The 24,485-nt window shown below is 40.2% G+C and overlaps 1 protein-coding gene across 1 annotated transcript in view; it reads right to left on the reverse strand.

Moving 5' to 3' along the window:
* LOC113466834 overlaps positions 1 to 24,485 on the reverse strand; it is a 61,529-nt gene that overhangs the window by 9,342 nt on the left and 27,702 nt on the right. Inside the window, exons 4-11 of the mRNA XM_026822549.1 lie at positions 22,180 to 22,462; positions 10,948 to 11,077; positions 8,914 to 9,065; positions 8,759 to 8,882; positions 8,085 to 8,236; positions 7,645 to 7,702; positions 7,013 to 7,164; positions 5,742 to 5,860 (exon numbers count right to left, since the gene is read on the reverse strand). Coding sequence (XP_026678350.1) covers positions 5,742 to 5,860; positions 7,013 to 7,164; positions 7,645 to 7,702; positions 8,085 to 8,236; positions 8,759 to 8,882; positions 8,914 to 9,065; positions 10,948 to 11,077; positions 22,180 to 22,462 — 1,170 coding nt within the window. The remainder of the gene's footprint in view (positions 1 to 5,741; positions 5,861 to 7,012; positions 7,165 to 7,644; positions 7,703 to 8,084; positions 8,237 to 8,758; positions 8,883 to 8,913; positions 9,066 to 10,947; positions 11,078 to 22,179; positions 22,463 to 24,485) is intronic.

Genomic DNA, 24,485 nt, shown 5'->3' on the forward strand with positions numbered 1-24,485 from the left:
TAGTTACAACTACAACTCTAGTTCGAACATTAGCACCCACATTGCATAATGGTATTCGTATCTAGTGCAGATAATAAAATCATTTTTATTAGGTCACTAAGACGGAGGGAATCATAAAAACATTATCTCATAAATAACAAATAACTAGACACCCCTATCTTGTTCGCTAAAAAAAGTTCACATCTCTGTAAGGCGAGGGAGAAAAAAACTGTACATAAAATAAACCCGACACATATTTCACTGACATATTAACTCTGAGTTTTTTTCTATAAAAAAAAAAAGAAGAAGGAGAGGAGGAAGAAGGAGGAGGAGGAGGAAGAGGAAGAAGAGGAAGAAGAAGAAGAAGGAGGAGGAGGAGGAGGAGGAGGAGGAGGAGGAGGAGGAGGAGGAGGAGGAGGAGGAGGAGGAGGAGGAGGAGGAGGAGGAGGAGGAGGAGGAGGAGGAGGAGGAGGAGGAGGAGGAGGAGGAGGAGGAGGAGGAGGAGGAGGAGGAGGAGGAGGAGGAGGAGGAGGAGGAGGAGGAGGAGGAGGAGGAGGAGGAGGAGGAGGAGGAGGAGGAGGAGGAGGAGGAGGAGGAGGAGGAGGAGGAGGAGGAGGAGGAGGAGGAGGAAAAATGTATCGAGGCAAAAAGGAAATAAGGCAGACGAATATGAACTTTATGAAGCAAAAGGGCTGGAGAAAAAGCAGAAAATGGGAAAGGAAATATAGATGCAGAAAGAAATTATTGGACCCCTCTCCCTCCCATCTTTTATTAATCTTTATTAGATTAGATTAGATTAATCTTTATTGGATTATTAATAGATGAGAATTTATTAAAGTTGCTATCTCTAGCATAGAAATAACGACCTAATATCTGCTTCGGTGGTGTAGTGGTCCAAGACGCCTGCCTGGTAAACAGGGAGACTTGGGTTCACAAAAAAAAAGGTCTTCTAGAGGGTGAAAAAATTGTTAAGGTGTAAAGTTGCTATCTCTAGCATAGAAATAACGACCTAATATCTGTAGTGGTCAAGACGCCTGCCTGGTAAACAGGGAGACTTGCGTTCACAAAAAAAGGTCTTCTAGAGGCTGAAAAAATATTGGTGAAACCGACCAGTAAGTAGAGCAACGTGTTAATAGCTAACAATCTAAATTTCTAAACAGGTTAACGGTTTGTTTTAGTTTCTACCTATCGAATTTCAGTATCTCACTTTCGATGGACTTATCAGTTCCTGAGGGAAACCCAGACACCTCTATCTTTACAATGTCAATCAACGACATCAAACAGGGAGACTTGCGTTCACAAAAAAAAGGTCTTCTAGAGGCTGAAAAAATATTGATGAAACCGACCATTAAGTTGAGTAACGTGTTAATCTAAATTTCTAAACAAGTTAACGGTTTGTTTTAGTTTCTACCTATGGAATTTCAGTATCTCACTTTCGATGGACTTATCAGTTCCTGAGGGAAACCCAGACACCTCTATCTTTACAATGTCAATCAAAAGCATCCCTGGGGAGTAAAGGAGGAGAAAACAAGAAAGACAAGATTTGGAAAAGGGAAGAGATAGAAGAAAGGAGGAGGGATAAAGAAAGAGAAAAGGGAGGAGATAAAGGAAGGACTAGAAGGGGAGGGAGAAGGGACGTGATAAAGGAAGAGAAGGCAAGAGATAGAAGAGGAGAAGGGAAGATAAAGAAAGGCAGAAGAAGGGTGGGATAGAAGTGATAAAACTATTACAGTGTGTCTCTGAAGACCTTCCCCATCACTTAAAACATTTGAGCTCGTGAAATTTTCACACGGTATTTTTCCATGCTCTAAACCTGTGTCTACACACAGTCGACCAGTCGTCGCTCGATGTTGACTAAAACCGTCCACACTGCCTCGACAACATAGTGGACCCCATCGATTGAAATCGTACACTGCCTCGACAACATATATTTACCTCTTCACCTGGTAGACCAACGGCCGTTGACTCTGTAAGGACAAAGCTTAAAGGTGTGTCCACGTGTCCAGTGTCCACACATTATTATTATATTAAGGCGGTCTCTTCCGGGCACACGATGCCGCGTCCATTTTAGTTCAAGACTATTGCACTACCTGTCCACACATAGTCAACGGCCGTCGATCGACGAGGTGAATCTAAGTTGTCGAGGCAGTTTGGACGGTTTCAAAGTGTCGGTAGCTGTGGACGCTACTCCGGCTACCCGTACTGCAAGTGTGCTCAGACAAATCCCCATTGAGATCACAAAATCAAGTAAATCCCTCAACGAAATAAGTAAAGACGAGTCTGAAATACCTCTGGTGTTGAGGAAAAATAAGAGTTTCGATTATCCAGACGATGAATTTATCGACGAGAAAAGCCGAACATTGCCGAGCAACTTTAACAAAAAACGGTCCATGTCGACTACTTCCATTCATGAGCTCAAACAGCTGGACGGTTTCAGACGACATCGATCGACAGCCGTTGACTGTGTGGACACATCTTTACAACTTACAAGGGGCCCGAAAGGACTTTTGAGCTACCCTCTAAAAACCGAAAAGGTGGAAGAAGTAGAAGGGTGGTAGGATAAAGAAAGGACGGAAGGACGAGAGGAAGCAAAGCAAGATAAAGCTCAAAAGGAGACAGATTTCCAAAGCGGAATATATTGGCATTGACTCTATTACCCATATAGCGTGATTACTTTCTATTACCCATATAGCGTGATTACTTTCTATTACCCATATAGCGTGATTACTTTCTATTACCCATATAGCGTGATTACTTTCTATTACCTGAGACGCCGCACTTCTTACGATGGACAACCGATAGTTGTCTAAAATCAGGCCCGTTACGCCCGTAGTATTTCAGTGAGGGGGTGGCTCCAAATCAGAGGACAATATTTTTGTATGTTACAACATATAAGGACCTCCTAAGTACGGTCCTGTCTTAAATGTAAAAATGTAAATGTAAATGCAGTTTCTTTGTGTTATTATGTCACAACTTTGGTGCTCACTGCAGCATTGTAGGATTTTCTCAAAATCTCAATAATCCTAAAATCCAATGTTTACCTACCATGCTGGCACCGGTCGCTATGCGCATTTATATGTCATAGCCTGCCTGGTTAATAGGGAGACTTGGGTTCACAAAAAAAAGGGTCTTCTAGAGGGTGAAAAAATTGTCAACGTGTTAATATGTTAATAAATGTAAATGCAGTTTCTTTGTGTTATTATATCACAACTTTGGTGCTCACTGCAGCATTGTAGAATTTTTCCCATATCTCAATAATCCTAACATCCAATGTTTACCTACCATGCTGGTACCGGTCGCTATGCGCATTTATATGTCATAGCTACTCATTTTCCTCACGAGGCTGAGTGGGCCCCGCAACATCCAGTCTACGGAATCAATCATTTGGATGATACACAATGTTCTTGACCCCGCCGGGAATCGAACCCGGGTCTCCCGCGTGCAAGGCGAGTGCAGTGACCACTACGCCATGGGAGCTGTTTAACGTGTTAATAGCTAACAATCTAAATTTCTAAACAAGTTAACGGTTTGTTTTAGCTTCTACCTACAGAATTTCAGTATCTCACTTTCGATGGACTTATCAGTTCCTGAGGGAAACCCAGCCACCTCTATCTTTACAATGTCAATCAAAGGCATCCCTAGGGAGTAAAGGAGAAAACAAGAAAGACAAGATTTGGAAAAGGGAATAGATAGAAGGGAGGAGGAGAAGGAAGAGATAGAAGAGGAGAAGGGAAGATAAAGGAATTCAAGATTTGGAAATCGGAATATACAGAAGAGAAGATAGAGGAGGAGAAGAAGGTAATAGATAGTAGATAGAAGGGAGGATATAAAGAAACAGAAGGGAAAAGGAGAAGGGAAGATAAAGGAAGGCAGAAGAAGGGTGGGATAGAAGTGATAAAACTATTACAGTGTGTCTCTGAAGACCTTCCCTATCACTTAAAACATTTGAGCTCGTGAAATTTTCACACGGTATTTTTCCATGCTCTAAACCTGTGTCTACACATAGTCGACCAGCCGTCACTCGATGTCGACAGAACCGTCCACACTTCCTCGACAACATATATTTACCTCTTCACCTGGTAGACCGACGGCCGGTGACTCTGAGAGGACAAAGCTTAAAGGTGTGTCCACCTGTCCAGTGTCCACACATTATTATTATATTAAGGCGGTCTCTTCCGGGCACACAATGCCGCGTCCATTTTAGTTTAAGACTATTGCACTACCTGTCCACACATAGTCAACGGCCGTCGATCGACGAGGTGAATCTAAGTTGTCGAGGCAGTTTGGACGGTTTCCACACATTATTATTATATTAAGGCGGTCTCTTCTGGGCACACAATGCCGCGTCCATTTTAGTTTAAGACTATTGCACTACCTGTCCACACATAGTCAACGGCCGGCGATCGACGAGGTGAATCTAAGTTGTCGAGGCAGTGTGGACGGTTTCAGACGACATCGATCGACAGCCGTTGACTGTGTGGACACATCTTTACAACTTACAAGGGATCCCAAAGGACTTTGAGACACCCGCTAAAAACCGAAAAGATAGAAGAAGTGTGGAAGGGAAGGGTAAAGAAAGGACGGAAGGACGAGAGGAAGCAAAGCAAGATAAAGCTCAAAAGGAGACAGATTTCCAAATCTAAAAACCGAAAAGATAGAAGTGTGGAAGGGAAGGGTAAAGAAAGGACGGAAGGACGAGAGGAAGCAAAGCAAGATAAAGCTCAAAAGGAGACAGATTTCCAAAGCGGAATATATTGGCATTGAAAATCGAGGCAGAGGAGAAGAAAAAGCAGATGAAAAGAAAAAAGAAGAAGAACTAGAAGAGAGAAAAATTGGGAAAAATAAGGAAAAAAAGAACTAAGGAAAAAGAAATCCAGATATCCTGATGAATATGGATTCAGGAAGTAATATCGGCCAAGTGAAGATGTGAAAAGGGAAAAGATAAGGAAAAAAAGATCTAAGGAAAAAGAAATCCAGATATCCTGATGAATATGGATTCAGGAAGTAATATCGGCCAAGTGAAGATGTGAAAAGGGAAAAGATAAATGAGAATGAGGAGGAAACGAAAGAGGGGAAAAAAGGAGAAGGAGGAGAAGAGGAAAAGGTAAAAGTAGAAGAGGGAAGAGGAGGAGGAAGAAAATGAAAAAAGATGAGGAGGAGGAGGAGGAGGAGGAGAAGATGAAAGAAAAGAATAAGGAGAAGAAGATGAAGAAAGAGGAGGAGGAGGAGAACAAGAAAATCAAGGAGAGGTAGAAGTTCAAAAAGTTTCAGGAAGGGAATTAAGGAATAGAAAGAACAAATTACAAGAGATAAAAAAAGTACAAAGAAAGAGATAAAAGAAGGTAAAAAAACCATGTGTGGGTTCTTTTTTTCGTGACCAGTGAATTATTTCGATACATACCTAACATACATTTTATACGGACCAGAGAGAGAGGGAGAAGTAGGGAATTGATGAAAGAGAATGTAGAGGGGAGCAGAAAAAATGAAATGAGTCCCGAGATTCCGGTGGTAAAAGTTTGATTCTACTAAATTACTTTCTATTCGTTTCTTCTGAATTACTTTATATTCGTTTTTACTTTCTATTAATAAAGTAATTATTAAAGTAGGTAACTCCAGTCGGTTCAAATTTTCAATATCGGGAAATAGGTGGAAATATCCATATTGGGATCCCCTAATTAAAAAAAAAAAATAAATAATAATAATAATAATAATAATAATAATAATAATAATAATAATAAAAAATAAAAAAATAATAAACTTACTCATTTGCAGATAGGTCTGATTATTGGGATCAAAGGGAGGCCAATGCAGATGCAGATAGGGGGCCCAATCCGAGTATGATAGGAACTGGAAACTATCTCGCATACCCATGTTAGGATTCCTGCGAAATAAAAAAAAAGAACGAAAAAAAACTAGTTAGAGAAGAGCCAGTTTTTTAATTAATTATTTTATGCTGATATTTTTTTTTCTATGGAACGAACAGTCTGAATTGGTGCTTTCGATGAAGCAAAACTCCTGTCATACAAGAATAATAAGTTTTTTGCCTGTAATACAAGAATACTAAGTTTTCTGGAATAGGGTCCTGGGCAATAGCGGTCTCAAGTTTTTTCCACCATTTTTTCCACCATACACAGACCGTCTCACAGACCTACATAGGTCTGTGAGACCTACATAGGTCGGTCTCACAGACCTACATAGGTCTGTGAGACCGCGGTGTGTGGCTGGCATAATCGGTGTCAAACGGTCCGAGGGTGAGTGGCGGGTATTGTATTAGTTTTTTCCTACTGACAGGCTCTCTAAAGTCTGGTACATCCAGGCAATACTTATGCGATTTATTGTCCGATCTAATCGTAAGAGTGGCTTCCCTAATCGGAGATCAGCAAAAACTCACCCCGATCTAGCACAGTTGGAAACCCAGGTCAGAATAACTTCACTGTGAAGCTTCTCTCGCGTGGTGTACTTGCTCTTATAATGGCTCAGATCTCCGTCTAATGATTCTAATGGGACCCAATAAGACCAAAAAGCCTATAAAACTGAGCGCGAGTGGATGCCCTAATCCTAATCGAAGACCAGCAAAAACTCACCCCGTTCTAGAAAAGTTGGACACCCAGGTTAGGATAACTTCACTGAGCAGCTTTTCCCGTGTGGTGTACTTCCTCTTATAGTGGCTCAGACCTCCGTTTAATGGGACCCAATGAGGCAAAATTGCCTGTAAATCTGAGCGTGAGTGACCGCCCTAATCGGAGACCAGCAAAAACTCACCCCGTTCTAGCAAAGTTGGACACCCAGGTTAGGATAACTTCACTGTGCAGTTTTTCCCGTGTGGTGTACTTGCTCTTATAATGGCTTAGATCTCCAATAAGTACCCAATAAGGCAAAATTACCAGTAAAACTGAGCGTGAGTTACTGCCCTAATCGGAGATCAGCAAAAACTCGGCGATCCAAGTAGCAGAATATTGGAAGAGGAGTATCTGACACGGTCATTGGTCAAAGCGGACACGGAAAGTAAGTAAAGTAAGTAGCAAAAACTCACCCCGATCTAGCAAAGTTGGACACCCAGGTCAGGATAACTTCACTGTGCAGCTTTTCCCGTGTGGTGTACTTGCTCTTATAGTAGCTCAGATCTCCATCGAGTGGCACTCCTAGGAAGTAAGGCACCTCTTCACCAGACACGCTTTGGTCTGTCTGAAACAGAAGGCGATAGTTTCTTTTAGGAAAGTGTTTCTTATAGGAGGTCCCGGGTTCAATTCCCAGCGGGGTCAAAGTTTTTTCGGCTCTGTGCTTGAACCTTTGGTTTTCGCGTGTTCTTCCGTCTTTTTTCTGTGTTACTATTATTGTCTACCACGGCTGTTCTACTACCTAACCTCTTCTGGGCTTTCAACATAGCAACGAGTGTCCATGATAAAGTAAGTCTAATTAATGTGAGATTCTGCTTTTTCCACCATACACAGACCTACATAGGTCTGTGAGACCGCGGTGTGTGGCTAGCACAATCGGTGTCAGACGGTCCGAGGGTGAGTGGCGGGTATTGTATTAGTTTTTTCCTACTGACAGGCTCTCTAAAGTCTGGTACATCCGAGCAATACTTATGCGATTTATTGTCCGATCTAATCGTAAGAGTGGCTTCCCTAATCGGAGATCAGCAAAAACTCACCCCGATCTAACAAAGTTAGACACCCAGGTCAAAATAACTTCACTGTGAAGCTTCTCTCGCGTGGTGTACCTGCTCTTATAATGGCTCAGATCTCCGTCTAATGATTCTAATGGGACCCAATAAGACAAAATAGCCTATAAAACTGAGCGCGAGTGGATGCCCTAATCGAAGACCAGCAAAAACTCACCCCGATCTAGCAAAGTTGGACACCCAGGTTAGGATAACTTCACTGTGCAGCTTTTCTCGAGGGGTGTACTTGCTCTTATAATGGCTTAGATCTCCAATAAGTACCCAATAAGGCAAAATTACCAGTGAAACTGAGCGTGAGTGGCTGCCCTAATCGGAGATCAAAAACTCGGCGATCCAAGTAGCAGAATATTGGAAAAGGAGTATCTGACACGGTCATTGGTCAAAGCGGACACGGAAAGTAAAGTAAGTAGCAAAAACTCACCCCGATCTGGCAAAGTTGGACACCCAGGTCAGAATAACTTCACTGTGCAGCTTTTCTCGTGTGGTGTACTTGCTCTTATAGTAGCTCAGATCTCCATCGAGTGGCACTCCGAGGAAGTAAGGCACCTCTTCACCAGACACGCTTTGGTCTGTCTGAAACAGAAGGCGATAGTTTCTTTTAGGAAAGTGTTTCTTATAGGAGGCTAGGGGGATTTTTGTAAAAGAAGCTCAGTTTGTTTGCAAGCTAATTTTTTAAGAAGGTCATTCAATCGCCTTACTTCTCCACCCCACCCCTCTAACCTCTAATGGACAAAACAAATAAATTATACCTCCGCAGGTGAGATGGTGAGAATTTTCGTCTACTATCATAGAGCAGAATGAACACAGGAATAACAATAAATTCTTCATTTTGTGCGAGTGGGATTAAAGTCCCATTGATGCCCTATGAATCAATGCCCTATTAGCCCTATGAATGAAATTGTTGTCTCTTCTTACGAAAATTCCGAGTGCTGAGCGGAGTCCAGTGTGGTGTACTTGCTCTTATAATGGCTCAGATCTCCGTCTAATGATTCTAATGGGACCCAATAAGACAAAATAGCCTGTAAATCTGAGCGCGAGTGGCTGCCCTAATCGGAGACCAGCAAAAACTCACCCCGTTCTAGCAAAGTTGGACACCCAGGTTAGGATAACTTCACTGAGCAGCTTTTCCCATGTGGTGTACTTGCTCTTACAGTGGCTCAGACCTCCGTTTAATGGGACCCAATGAGGCAGAATTGCCTGTAAATCTGAGCGTACGTGGCTGCCCTAATCGGAGATCAACAAAAACTCACCCCGATCTGGCAAAGTTGGACACCCAGGTTAGGATAACTTCACTGAGCAGCTTTTCCCGTGTGGTGTACTTGCTCTTATAGTAGCTCAAATCTCCATCGAGTGGCACTCCTAGGAAGTAAGGCATCTCTTCACCAGACACGCTTTGGTCTGTCTGAAACAGAAGGCGATAGTTCCTTTTAGGAAAGTGTTTCTTATATGAGGTCCCGGGTTCGATTCCCAGCGGGGTCAAAGTTTTTACGGCTCTGTGCTTAAACCTTTGGTTTTCGCGTGTTCTTCCGTCTTTTTTCTGTGTTACTATTACTGTCTACCGCGGCTGTTCTACTACCTAACCTCTTCTGGCCTTTCAAGATAACAACGAGTGTCCATGATAAAGTAAGTCTAATTAATGTAAGATTCTGTGCTTGAAGTTCAGGGTGCACTCAGCCTCGTGAGGACAATTGAGTGGCTACTTTAATCGAGTAGCTACCAGTGGCGACATTATCAGAGTAAAAAGAAAAATTATAGATATGTCAGAAATAGTAAAGGAGGCTCTTAGTAATGCTGTGATATCCACAACAAGTTCTGAAAAAAGGACAGTCCGTAATCCACTCCAGTCAAGTGAAGACCATGTCCAGAAATATGTATAATAATAGGGGCTAAAAAGAGAGTTGAAGGTTGGTGACCCATCCTAAGGTTTATCGAGTAAATATTTTGTTCCTGAGTATACATAGGTACAACTCAGCAAGTCCTCAGCAGTGACAGTTCCCTCTATCAAACCTCTGTACTCTGTAGTAAAATCGTGTATAAAATAGTAATTTATCAACAAAGTTTTTTTTTTCCAAACGCATAGGCTCGTCCTGAACCGCAGTCAAACATTGTGAGGCGAAAGCTAAAAGCTTCATGATTGATTGATTGACCTCAGTTTTGAGTATGTACTCAAATTCAGAAATTAGACCAAGTGACTTACATATGGAAACAGGCCATTGTCCGTCTCCAAACGCAAAGAAGAACAAACACCCTCGGCGATAACACAATTTAAATTTTCCTGAACGAAAAAATAAACTTCTAATTATAATTTGCGACGCGATGACCCGATTTTTCCCAAGTAAATTGTAGTTACAACTTACAATATTACACAAACTGTAGTTTCAACTACAACTATTGTCATATCTATAGTTACAACTACAACTCTAGTTCGAACATTAGCACCCACATTGCATAATGGTATTCGTATCTACAGCAGATAATAAAATCATTTTTATTAGGTCACTAAGACGGAGGGAATCATAAAAACATTATCTCATAAATAACAAATAACTAGACACCCCTATCTTGTTCGCTAAAAAAAGTTCACATCTCTGTAAGGCGAGGGAGAAAAGAACTGTACATAAAATAAACCCGACACATATTTCACTGACATATTAACTCTGAGTTTTTTTTCTATAAAAAAAAGAAGAAGGAGAGGAAGAAGAAGAAGAAGAAGAAGAAGAAGAAGAAGAAGGAGGAGGAGGAGGAAGAGGGAGAGGAAGAGGAAGAGGAGGAGGAGGAGGAGCAGGATAGGAGGATTTTTACTTTTTACCTTCTCCTCCCATAGGAAGGAAAGTAATGTAATCGGGTGCAATTTTCGATGGTCAGTTTTTAGTACCAAAACAAGTTTTGAGGTCCCTAGGGCCTAGAGCCTAATTCAAAGTTTCAGCCATTGGTCCATGTGTCTGACTGTAAACAAAATATCTCGAGAACAGTAAGAACTATAGAGACTTGAAATTTGGTATGCAGTCTACAAATGTGACAAGGATGCAACACGAAAAATAGGTGCTGCGATTGGCGGTATTTTGACCACTTGGGCGGTTTCGGTATAATTCAATAGGATAAAGAAAGTCGTGTGATGTTCACACCAGATTTTTATGCTTCAGGTTCAAGTCAATTATCTAGGAGCACAAGGGTAAGTTCGGTTTCAGCAAGCAATGTTATATTGAACACGAAACAAATGAGTACAAACAAACGAATACTACTTCCCATTTTGTCCTGTTCTAGTGGCTACTAGGGGTACCTACCTCGTATTTGGAGTAGACGAAATCCCGAAGGAGGGTTTCGGTCTGTTCGAATTTCATCCCGAACAGAAGGGAAATCCCGTCGAGTTGATGATAGCTCTCCGATTGTGTCAAACCAAACATGAGCTCATACCTGTCAATATAAACAACATAATTGGAATTGCAGTCGAGTGGATTGGAAATTGGAACACATCACATGCCTTCAGGGACACTCCTGGCTGAAAAGGCACACAGGAGACTGAAAAGTCTCATTCTGGCAGGAAAAGGGACTTTTCAGTCTCATTCTGGCAGGATAAACAAGGTAGATTGGAATTGCGGTCGAGTGGATTGGAACACATCACATGCCTTCAGGCACACTCCTGGCTGAAAAGGGAGGCTGAAAAGGCACACAGGAGACTGAAAAGTCTCATTCTGGCAGGAAAAGGGACTTTTCAGTCTCATTCTGGCAGGATAAACAAGGTATATTCTATTCCATTTGTTAAGGGTCTAGATTTTCCTTGCAAGTTGAAGGGAAAAGACCTTCAACTATTGAATCCAAAGGACCTTTAATAATTGTTGAAGGGAAAGGACCTTTAATAATTGTTGAAGGGAAAAGGCCTCCAACTATTGAATTGAAAGGACCTTTATCAACTATTGAATCCAAAGGACCTTTAATAATTGTTGAAGGGAAAGGACCTTTAATAATTGTTGAAGGGAAAGGACCTTTAATAATTGTTGAAGGGAAAAGGCCTCCAACTATTGAATTGAAAGGACCTTTAATTGTTGAAGGGAAAGGACCTTGAACTGTTACTTCTTTCGGATCTTTTGAGAAGGTATAGTTTTAAGGTTTGAGATTTATTTAAGGCTTCCTATTGGTTGATTGTCTAGCACATCAGCCCCTCTTTTCCCCACCTTCTTTATTGAATCCCTTCTTATTAAAACTGTTATTCTAACGCGCTTTTTGTTTACAAGACTCTCTCATTCTCTCCTAGCTATATCGTATTCTTTTCTCTCTGTCACTCTTTCTTTCCTTCTCGCTTCGTCCCTCGTCCTTTTCTCTTTTTACGCTTCCCTCTCACCACTCTCCCCCCCTCTTATTTCCGATCTTATCACACACCCTATATTTTTCCCGTTTCTTCCCTTCCACTGTCTCTTTTCCCCATAGGCGGTTCTTGCCTAAATTTTTGGGGGGGCTTGATTTTGAAGGTACACCTTCAAAATTTTGATTTAGCTTTATGTAAAAAGGTCGAGTGGATTGGAAATTGGAACACATCACATGCCTTCAGGGACACTCCTGGCTGAAAAGGGAGGCTGAAAAGGCACACAGGAGACTGAAAAGTCTCATTCTGGCAGGAAAAGGGACTTTTCAGTCTCATTCTGGCAGGATAAACAAGGTATATTCTATTCCATTTGTTAAAGGTCTAGATTTTCCTTGCAAGTTGAAGGGAAAAGACCTCCAACTATTGAATCGAAAGGACCTTTAATGGAGGAGTTGCAATTGGGAAAATTTTATTAATAAAAGGTCGATTCCTACGTAAAAAGTTGTGAAAAATCCAAATATGAGGTCAAAATTCCGAAAAAGTAAATTTAAAAGGTCGAAAATTCAATTTTTAATTGCCCTTCTAATGAAAAAGTTCAAAGAGTTGTGACGTCAGATTTCCCAACTATTGAATTGAAAGGACCTTTAATGGAGGAGTTGCAATTGGGAAAATATTATTAATAAAAGGTCGATTCCTACGTAAAAAGTTGTGAAAAATCCAAATATGAGGTCAAAATTCCGAAAAAGTAAATTTAAAAGGTCGAAAATTCAATTTTTAATTGCCCTTCTAATGAAAAAGTTCAAAGAGTTGTGACGTCAGATTTCACGTCCAAATGCGCAGAAACGCTTGCGCACAAACAAACGAAGCGGAAGTCATGAATTATGACGTCATCGCCTACGAGAGCGTATGTCGTGACGTTAAAGTTCACGATTTACCGGTATTTTTTAAATAGATTTATCTCGGTATCTAGAAGTCGTAGAAGAAAAAGAAAAATTCCGTTGGTCCTCATTTTTCCTGCTCTATGACTTTGAAACATCACCCAAGTAAGCGCAACTGTTCCATTCTTTGTGGTAAAGCAGAGAGCTTCTCCACAACTTTTGTGGGTATCACAGCATGACTACGTGCCTCCTTTATTTAATAATTCTCATTTACTCGGGTCATCATTTTATACTGGTACCTAATGTCGCCACTGGTCGCTACTCGATTGAAGTAGCTACTCAATTGTCCTCACGAGTCTGAGTGAACCCCGAACTCCAATCATAGAACCGAAAAAAACTTCGACCCCGCCGGGAATCGAACCCGGGACCTCCGGAGTGCAAACCTAGTGTGATATTCATTCGGCCACGGAGGCTACTTTTTTTTATCATTTAAATAATTAGGTTTTAGGTACAACTGACTAAGTTCCTTGCTCTGAACCAGAACCAAAATGAGCATTATTATGAAGGAAATAAGGAAGGATGGAATTTTTAATTGTGTTAAGCATACTGAAAAGCTTGTCACAAATATCTTTCCCCGATTATTACACCTAGATAAATTTTATGACTTGACTCGGACTCGAACCACCAACCTCCAGATCCAAAGTCCAACGCGTTAACAACTGCACCACTGAGGTTGGTAACTCTCTGTTATTGTAAACAAAAAGACAAACTCTGATTCTCTATTTTCCCGTCAGGTGGCGCCCACTGAGGTAGGTAACTCTCTGTTATTATAAACAAAAAGACAAACCCTGATTCTCTATTTTCCCGTCAGGTGGCGCCCACTGAGGTAGGTAACTCTCTGTTATTATAAACAAAAAGACAAACCCTGATTCTCTATTTTCCCGTCAGGTGGCGCCCACTGAGGTAGGTAACTCTCTGTTATTATAAACAAAAAGACAAACCCTGATTCTCTATTTTCCCGTCAGGTGGCGCCCACTGAGACATTAACTCTCTGTTATTATAAACAAAAAGACAAACCCTGATTCTCTATTTTCCCGTCAGGTGGCGCCCACTGAGACATTAACTCTCTGTTATTATAAACAAAAACCCTGATTCTCTATTTTCCCGTCAGGTGGCGCCCACTGAGACATTAACTCTCTGTTATTATAAACAAAAACCCTGATTCTCTATTTTCCCGTCAGGTGGCGCCCACTGAGACATTAACTCTCTGTTATTATAAACAAAAACCCTGAAAGAAGAAAAAAAAAAAAAAAAAAGAAAAACAATAGGTAAGGTACCTAGGTGCTTTCCTTTCCTGTGTACTTTTCCGTATACGAGTACTACTGGGATAAGAAGAAAGAAGGAAAAAAGAAAAAGAAAGAAGAGAGAGGGGAAGGGAGGAAGAGAGGGAGGGAGAGAGATAGATAGAGAGAAAAAAAAAGGAAGGAAGGGAGAGAGAGAGAGAGAGAGAAAGAGAAGTGTAGATAGAGAGAAAGAAAAGGGGAGAGGGAAAGAGGAAAGAAGGAAAAAAGTGGAAAACCCAAACAAAAGAAGGAATAAAAAAAGGACTCTGTTTTTTCAGGAGGGTTTTAGAAATCTCCAAGGACTGCCTCTGTAGTACCTTACTACCTACCCTATAATATTATAGACAGAGACCAGAGGTTCCCAATCTGTGGTACGCGGAAGCATTTCTGGTGGTAGGCGAAGACATTTCAAAAACCCATTATTATGTTTTGTCTCGGAAATACGAAAAACAAATCTGGCAACCCTAGTTGGCAGAGAAAAATCTACAATCAATGCGCCAAAAAATTGTGACATGGTACTACGTTTAACAAAAAATTTTTATAGCGCCGCAGGCGAAATTTTTATTTCTTTATTGAACTCCCCAAACACACACAGAATTGATGTTTGATGGTAGGCCAAAAGAACCTTGAGGTGTCAGGTGGTACGCAATACTTTAACCCTTTCACTCCTAAAGGGACAATACGTCCAACAGAAACATGATTTTTAAAATGGGATATATCATTCCAGATCTATCGAAAAATTCCGTTCTCAGTGTTTCTCAAATGTTTCTTTTGTGATCTAAGACGTCAGTGAAATTCACTTGGCTAACTCGTCTGGTTTTGTCTCCAGATCGATTTTTGTTCATAAGTCCTAGGAGGACATGAAACTTTATAGAGTCCTCATTTATAGCCCAAATAATAATGCCTGATCTCCAGGGAAAATTGAAAGATTCTTCCTAAAATAAGTCGGGGTGAAAGGGTTAAGGTTTGGGAACCCCTGACATCGAGTATGCTCTGTAGAGTTCTGCATGCTCTTTTACGTGTATTTGCAAGGTTTTGCATTACATTCTGGGAGAGCTACTCTTATTTGCCTTTCTACCTTTCATTTTCTGAGTGAAACTATTACCCGTGTATACAGGATGTACCATTAGTCTTTACATTCTATACAGGGTGTCTGATTAATCTATCTTCTTCTTCGCCTTTTCCCGTGTACAGACGGAGTCGGCGTTGTTCGTCAGCCTCTCAATCAGCCCTACCTAGGGTGATTGCTTTGGGCTGACATTTGGTTTTGGCTACAAATTTTACGAGTGGATGTCCTTCGCACTCAACCTTTGCTATTTCTTTAGCAAGGGGAATTCAGGCTGGTATACTCCCTATTTAAAGGCCCCCAGCCAGATTACAGGGTGAAAATTTACTCGTATTACTACAAGCTACAAGGAAGCTTGTAGTAATAAGAGATTAACCCAGTACCTATTTCTGAAAGGTTTGCTGCTTACAATCTAAATTCTACAAAGTTGCATACAAACTACAAGCATACATAATAAATTATGAGTTTCAGTGGTTAGAAATCTAACAGAATTCCAGAGTTTCAGTGGTTAGAAATCTAACAGAATAAACAATAGAATAATTATATTTTGTTTATTTTTCTCGAATAGGACTGAAACCGCGGCAGTCGAAACATGAAACAAAGGGAAAAGGTAACATTTGCAATCGTTTTTTGATTGCAAATATGTATTTCAACGGGATATTGTCTCTGATGAGAGGCATACTACGGGATGGGCATGCTACGACAGACACCACATGCGTCTAATGTACCAGTTGTTTCATTGCTACGAAATAAAAACGGCGGAACAACATTGGTGGAGACGCCAAAACTCCCATATTATTTCTATCGCACGACTTTCTCTAGTTCATTTTCTTATTCTGGGTCCTTCTTTCTGTGATTATCTTTCTCTATCTATTTTTCGTTTTCTCCTCTTCTACTTATTTATTATTTTCTCAGGGCAAAATCAAAGGGTTAAGGCATAAAAAAGTCATAAAACGGCGAAACAACATTGGTGGAGACGCCAAAACTCCCATATTATTTCTGTCGCACGACTTTCTCTCGTTCATTTTCTTATTCTGGGTCCTTCTTTCTGTGATTATCTTCCTCTATCTATTTTTCGTTTTCTCCTCTTCTACTTATTTATTATTTTCTCAGGGCAAAATCAAAGGGTTAAGGCATAAAAAAGTCATAAATATGGCGCACAAATAAAATTGAATCTATAATTCTTTTGCGGATATTTTACGCCTATCTTTCTCTTTCTCTATCTTCTCTCTCTCTCTCTCTCTCTCTCTCTCTCTCTCTCTCTCTCCCTACTCAGTCCCTTCCTCTCTCTTTTCTATTTCTCTTTCTCTCTCTCCCTCCCTCCCTCTCTCTCTTTCTCTCCCTACTCAGTCAGTTTCTCTCTCTTCTCTGTTTCTGTCTCTCTTCCTCCTCTACCCTTTTCTCTTTCTTATTCCCTCTTGGTATTAGTATATTAACATGTAGTAAAAGGACCATTTTTTTCATTTCCCCTAATAAATGGGTTATATTAGCTTTTTTTAAGAGGTTTGATAGAGCCTCTATCAAACCTACTACAGTGCTCTCTATCATAGAGGGCACTGTAGTAACTGTTGAGAATACATCGACCTGAAAGGGAAGAGAGATGGAAGACAGGATAGAAGAAAGCCAACCGTTCCGAGAACGAAGGCCATCTCTTCAGGAGAAAACCCGTTCCAGGTGGGAATCGAACCGGCGGCCTAGCAGCGTTCACAAGGTAGACACGCAACCCTCCAGGCCAACTAGACTAGCTCGTTTTTACTTTCCTTTTCCTCTTCATTGCGTACGAGTACAACAGCCAATATCGTAAAATAATAATAATAAAAAAAATCTGGTGTGAACATCACACGACTTTCCTTATCCTATTGAATGATGCCTATTTGAGTATTATTTTACCCTAACTTTTACCATATCTCTAACCGTTTAGTCGGTATAGCTGAAAACCGTCAAAAAACGGTCGAAATCCGTCCAAAAGCTGTCAAAATACCGCCAAGCGCAGCACCTATCTCAACTAAACGTTTTCTGTCGCATCCTTGTTACATTTGACAGCTACATACCAAATTTCAAGTCTCTAGCTGTTACCGTTCTCGAGATATTTTGTTTACAGACAGACAGACAGACAGACAGAGAGGTTTGATAGAGGGCACTGTAGTAACTGTTGAGAATACATCGACCTGAAAGGGAAGAAAGATGGAAGACAGGATAGAAGAAAGCCAACCGTTCCGAGAACGAAGCTCATCTCTTTAGGAGAAAACCCGTTCCAGGTGGGAATCGAACCCGCGGCCTAGCAGCGTTCACAAGGTAGACACGCAACCCTCCAGGCCAACTAGGCTATCTTCTTTTTACTTTCCTTATCCTCTTCATTGCGTACGAGTACAACAGTCAATATCGTAAAATAAGACAAAAAGTGTCTTTCAATTTGTATCTTTCAATGTGCTCACTCTCCTCACAAATTGGAGGTAAAAAAAAAAAAAAAAAAAAAAAAAAGACAAAAAGTGTCTTTCTATTTGTATCTTTCAATGTGCTCACTCTCCTCACAAATTGGAGGTAAAAAAAAAAACACCACCAACAACAATTTTTTCCCCTAAATAAAATAAGTCTACGTTCTAAAAATAAATATTCGAAATACATAAAAATTAGGAGAAAAATGCGTGTGTGTGTTTGTGACTTTATTTCTTTATATTTTTTCAGAAAATAATAATAATAAAAAATATCACCCAAGTAAGCGCGACTGTTCTATTGGAATTGCCGTCGAGTGGATTGGAACACATCACATGCCTTCAGGCACACTCCATTTGTTAAGGGTCTAGATTTTCCTTGCAAGTTGAAGGGAAAAGAGCTCCAACTATTGAATTGAAAGGACCTTTAATAATTATTGAAGGGAAAGGACCTTTAATAACAAAATTGTTGAAGGGAAAGGACCTTGAACTGTTACTTCTTTGGGATCTTTTGAGAAGGTATAGTTTTACGGTTTGAGATTTATTTAAGGCTTCCTATTGGTTGATTGTCTAGCACATCAGCCCCTCTTTTCCCCACCTTCTTTATTGAATCCCTTCTTATTAAAACTGTTATTCTAGCGCGCTTTTTGTTTACTAGTCTCTCTCATTCTCGCCTAGCTATATCGTATTCTTTTCTGTCACTCTTTCTTTCCTTCTCGCTTCGTCCCTCGTCCTTTCCTCTTTTTACTCTTCCCTCTCACCACTCTCCCCCCCCCCTCTTATTTCCGATCTTATCACCCACCCTATATTTTTCCCGTTTCTTCCCTTCCACTGTCTCTTTTTCCTCCCTCTTTCCCCCTCTGGGGAAGGAGCAGCAGCTACACATGTTATTGTCTCAGGGAAATTTGCATGAATAATGTTCAGCATAAACAGGAGACAGGTGCATAATTCTATTCCATTCTACATGCATATAATTCTACTCTATTCGAAATATGAGAGAGAGAGAGAGAGAAAAAAATAAACAGGGAGAGGGACAGAGAGGAAGAGAGAGAGAGGATCAGGACGAGAGAAAGAGAAAGAAAGAAAGAGAGAGAGAGAGAGAGAGAAAGAAAAGGAAGGGAGGGAGAGAGAGTGAGAGAACTGTTTTTTCCCTAAGAAAAAAAGTAAAACAGAGGGACCATCATTTTCTCAGCGTAAATGGAGAGTAAAGACGAGAAGGAAAACCCTTTTCGCTCTTTCTCTCTATTAATTTCGATTTTAAAATATAAAGTACCTACCCAGGAGATCTCCTTTTCAACTCAAATTAAAACTCTACCATGTCTTCTCATCTTCTTCTTCTTTTTCTTTCGCTTTCTCGTCCTTCTTTTTTACTCTTTATTCTTCTTCTCCTCTTTGTTATCTTCTTCGTCTTCTCCCCTCTTTTTTCTCCTTCTCCTTTTCTATTCTTCTTATGTTTCTCCTTCTTCCTAGGGAAGGTAGTATGTATTTATTTACCAGGTAGGTATCTAGTTCTTCCTACGTTCTTTATTTGACTCAAGTTCTTGACATGAAAGAAATGCGAGTAGAAAAAGAAGAGAAAAAAGAGGAAAATACTTGTAAATTAGATCCCCCACAAAAACACAAATGTGAAAAAAAAGGCCAAGTTCCTATCCGAAAATGTCGTCCTATAAAAGTGGTGAGATCAGAAAATTAAGGCCAAGTCTGCATTCCCAGTTTTTCGTGTCTGCTGAAAATGCTGAAGCTCAATTCCTTCAACCTTCTCTCAATTTCAACGCTATGTTTTTCCTTAGGGGTTTCACGTTCAATTAATTAGATATTTATTGTTTATTCGAAATTTCGCAGGCATAATAAGCAAGTATAGCTTAACATATGGTCCAAATTTCGTTACAATACGTGCAAAATTAACAGAGTTATGCTTATGATAGGGGTAAAAATGGCTCGAAATGATTCGTGTATTATACACACTGGTGTGCTGAGGCCGGAACTTGGCCTGGCGCACTACCGTGCGCCTAAATAAGAAGAGAGGGGAGATAAAAAGCTAAGAGAATAGGAAAGAGAAACTACCTCTTTTTGCTTTATTATCTCTCTCTATCCCTCTTTCTTTCTCTTTTCCCCTCCTTCTTTTATTCTCCCCTCTCTCCTTCCTTTCTTTCCCTCTCTATCTATCTCTCTTCCTTTCTCCTTTCTCTATCTCTCTCTTTCTCAGTTCTTTTTCTGTCAACGCTCATTCTTTTGAACATTTTAATGTCTCTTTTCTACCTATTATTCGTTTTAATTAAGGACAGAAAAACAATAGGTAAGGTACCTAGGTGTTTTCCTTTCCTGTGTACTTCTCCGTATACTACTGGGATAAGAAGAAAGAAGGAAAAAAGAAAAAGAAAGAAGAGAGAGGTGAAGGGAGGGAGAGAGAGATAGAGAGGTAGGGAGAGGGAGAGAGAGAGATAGAGAGAGAGAAGGAGGGAAAGAGAGAGGGAGAGAGAGAGAAGTGTAGATAGAGAGAAAGAAAAGGGGAGAGGGAAAGAGGAAAGAAGGAAAAAAATGGAAAACCCAAACAAAAGGAGGAATAAAAAAAGGACTCTGTTTTTTTCAGAAGGGTTTTAGAAATCTCCAAGGACTGCCTCTGTAGTACCTTACTACCTACCCTATAATATTATAGACAGAGACCAGAGGTTCCCAATCTGTGGTACGCGGAAGCATTTCTGGTGGTACGCGAAGACATTTCAAAAAGCCCATTCTTATGTTTTGTCTCGGAAATACGAAAAACAAATCTGGCAACCCTAGTTGGCAGAGAAAAATCTACAATTAATGCGCCAAAAAATTGTGACATGGTACTACGATTACCAAAAAAATTTCGCCTGCGGCGGGGGCTATAATTATTATAGCGCCGCAGGCGAAATTTTTATTTCTTTATTGAACTCCCCAAACACACACAGAATTGATGTTTGATGGTACGCCAAAAGAACCTTGAGGTGTCAGGTGGTACGCAATACTTTAACCCTTTCACTTCTAAAGGGACAATACGTCCAACAGAAACATGATTTTTAAAATGGGATATATCATTCCAGATCTATCGAAAAAATTCCGTTCTCATTGTTTCTCAAAAGTTTCTTTTGTGATCTAAGACGTCAGTAAAATTCACTTGGCTAACTCGTCTGGTTTTGTCTTCAGATCGATTTTTGTTCAGAAGTCCTAGGAGGACATGAAACTTTATAGAGTTCTCATTTCTAGCCCAAATAATAATGCCTGATCAGAAAATTGAAAGATTCTTCCTAAAATAAGTCGGGGTGAAAGGGTTAAGGTTTGGGAACCCCTGAGGTCGAGTATGTTCTGTAGAGTTCTGCATGCTCTTTTACGTGTACTTGCAAGGTTTTGCATTACATTCTGGGAGAGCTACTCTTATTTGCCTTTCTACCTGTCATTTTCTGAGTGAAACTATTACCCGTGTATACAGGATGTACCATTAGTCTTTACATTCTATACAGGGTGTCTGATTAATCTATCTTCTTCTTCTTCGCCTTTTCCCGTGTTCAGACGGAGTCGGCGTTTTTCGTCAGCCTCTCAATCAGCCCTAGCTAGAGTGATTGCTTTGGGCTGACATTTGGTTTTGGCTACAAATTTTACGAGTGGATGCCCTTCGCACTCAACCTTTGCTATTTCTTTAGCCAGGGGAATTCAGGCTGGTATACTCCCTATTTAAAGTCCCCCAGCCAGATTACAGGGTGAAAATTTACTCGTATTACTACAAGCTACAAGGAAGTTAGGGCTTCACTTGATTCACCCAGTATTTCTGAAAGGTTTTCCTGAAAACCAAATTCTACAAAGTTGCATACAAACTACAAGCATACATAATAAATTAATAAATTATGCAAGTACATATTTGGAAGGCCATTCCAGAGTTTCAGTGGTTAGAAATCTAACAGAATAAACAATAGAATAATTATATTTTGTTTATTTTTCTCAAATAGGACTGAAACCGCGGCAGTCGAAACATTACCTTCATTATCCATTATAGATTACCTAAATAAGTAAATACCTATTATACGAGTATACAAGTCAATCTAGGCTAAGGTGATTTTTGAAGAGACTCAGTTTGTTTGCAAGCTAATTTTTTAAGAAGGTCATTCAATCGCCTTACTTCTGCACCCCACCCCTCTAATGGATAAAACAAATAAATTATACCTCCGCAGGTGAGATGGTGAGAATTTTCGTCTCCTATCATAGAGCAGAATGAACACAGGAATAACAATAAATTCTTCATTTTGTGCGAGTGGGATTAAAGTCCCATTAGCCCTATGAATGAAATTGTTGTCTCTTCTTACGAAAATTCCGAGTGCTGAGCGGAGTCCAGTCTACAATGGTACCCTTTGGCCCTGTTAAGTTCTACTTTTTTAGAACAGAATCAAATATTTACCTACTGAAAAATCCCATTCTTCAAAACAGAATCAAATATTTACCTACTGAAAAATCCCATTCTTCAAAACAGAGTCAAATATTTACCTACTGAAAATGTCTCGGTAGACGGTCATACACTGTTCGGGATCATTCGGAATGACATTTCCGTCTATAATCGGCCCGAACGCGGTCTTGAACCGGGGACTCTCTATATCCACGGCCGTGATGTCCGACAGCCGCTTGTTCCGAAGACAGATGGACATTTCCGGGTCGGTTTCCGGACAGTTGAAATGTTGAGCAACCTGGAGCGTGTACTGGAGTGGATGGGTGACCAGCGACCACAGGGAGAGCGCGGAGCCGCTCAGCAGAATGGCGCGCTTGAAGAGATCTGAAACGGCGGAAATGAAACGGATTGAAACGGTGAAAATGGAAAAATGTGCTTAAATGAGCTGAATGAAACGGAAAAATTCGTTTGTTTGCAAGTAGACGTAGGTATATGTCAAATCTTGTAACTAACTTTTGAGGCACTTTTACAGGACCGACTGACTTAGCTCTTGCTAAGTGTATATCTTGGATGACAATATAGGATATTCTATAAAAATTAGGACGGTTGGATAAGCTGTGTTTACACACAGTCGACGGACGGCGGTGGTAAAGGGACTTTTCAGTCCTATCCCAGCAAAATAAAAAAGACATCTATATTCTATTCTACTTTTAAATTAAAATTTTACTTGTTTTTCTCGCGATACCGGTCTTGAAATCAGTTTGGAAATCTCACATCGGATGTAGTTGCTAAAACTCCCATGTTTAAAGAAATAATATGCATAATAGATAGCGAAAAAGTTACCAAAAATTGAACTCGTTTCTTGAGCTCTTTTTGAGAAAAAAGGATTACTCAAAAAAGAGTTAAAAACTCCAAAGAAAGAAGAAAGTTTATCAAGTGAGAGAGAATGAAATTTCTTTCTCTCTCTCTCTCTTTCTCCTTTCCCTCTCTTCTCCCTCTCTCCTTTTTCCTTCCTTTCTCTCTTTCCCTCTTATCTTTTCCGCCTTTCTCTCTCTCCCCCCTCTCTCCTTTTTCCTGTCTAGTTTCCCTTAAGTAAATGAACATGAAAAATAGAGAAAAGTGAAAAGAATTTTCCAAGTTCTCTCTCTTCTTTCTCTCCTCCTCCTCCTCCTCCGCTCCTTCTTTATCCTTTACTATTTTATCTCGAACTCTTCATTCATGTTTATGAAATGAACTGACAAACAAAATGGAAAACAAAACAAGGAAAAGAAGAAAGAAGAAGAAAAAGAAGCAAAGGAAGAAGAAGAAGAATAACAGGAGAATGAATGGGAGAGGAAAGAGAAAGAGAAGAGAGACCGGTAGGGAATGGAGGAAGGAAGAAGAAGCAGAAGAAAATGATGAAGAAGAAGATGATGAAGGAATAGGAGGAAAAGGAGAAGGAACAGAGAAGGGTGAAGACAGTTTTCTCACAAATATTTGAGAACATTTCACATTTCAAGTTTTCTGTGAGAGCTTTTAAAAGTAGAGAGAGGAAGAAGAAGAAGAAGAAGAAGAAGAAGAAGAAGAAGAAGAAGAAGAAGAAGAAGATGAAGGAATAGGAGGAAAAGGAGAAGAAGGAAAAGGAAGAGAGAAGGGTGAAGACAGTTTTCTCACAAATATTTGAGAACATTTCACATTTCAAGTTTTCTGTGAGAGCTTTTAAAAGTAGAGAGAGAGTGAGAGGGAGATAGGGAGAGAGAGAGAGGGAGGGAGAGATGGGAAAGGTATGTTTTTTTTTTTAAATAGTAAATCAACATCCTCTCTTTCCTCCTTCCTCTTCTTCTCTTTTCTGTCCACACCTTTCTCTCTCCCCTCTCTCTTCTCTATCTTTCTTTATGTCTCCTCCTTTACATTTCATTTTCTATTTCTGTCTAACCCTTTCCTATCCCTCCACATCCTTCTCTCTCTCTCTCTCTAACCCTTTTCGCTCTTTCTCTCTATTAATTTCGATTTTAAAATATAAAGTAGGTACCTACCCAGGAGATCTCCTTTTCAGCTAAAATTAAAACTCTACCATGTCTTCTTACTCTTCCTCTTCTTTTTCTTCCGCCTTCTCGTCCTTCTTTTTTAGTCTTTATTCTTCTTCTCCTCTTTGTTATCTTCTTCGTCTTCTTCCCTCTTTCTTCTCCTTCTCCTTTTCTATTCTTCTTATGTTTCTCCTTCTTCCTAAGGGAAGGTAGTATGTATTTATTTACCAGGTAGATATCTAGTTCTTCCTACGTTCTTTATTTGACTCAAGTTTTTGACATGAAAGAAATGCGAGTAGAAAAAGAAGAGGAAAATACTTGTAACTCTTTATTCTTCTTCTCCTCTTTGTTATCTTCTTCTTCGTCTTCTCCCCTCTTTCTTCTCCTTCTCCTTTTCTATT

Source organism: Diaphorina citri, unplaced genomic scaffold, assembly GCF_000475195.1.
Source record: "Diaphorina citri unplaced genomic scaffold, Diaci psyllid genome assembly version 1.1 scaffold341, whole genome shotgun sequence".
Classification (NCBI taxonomy): Eukaryota; Metazoa; Arthropoda; class Insecta; order Hemiptera; family Psyllidae; genus Diaphorina; species Diaphorina citri.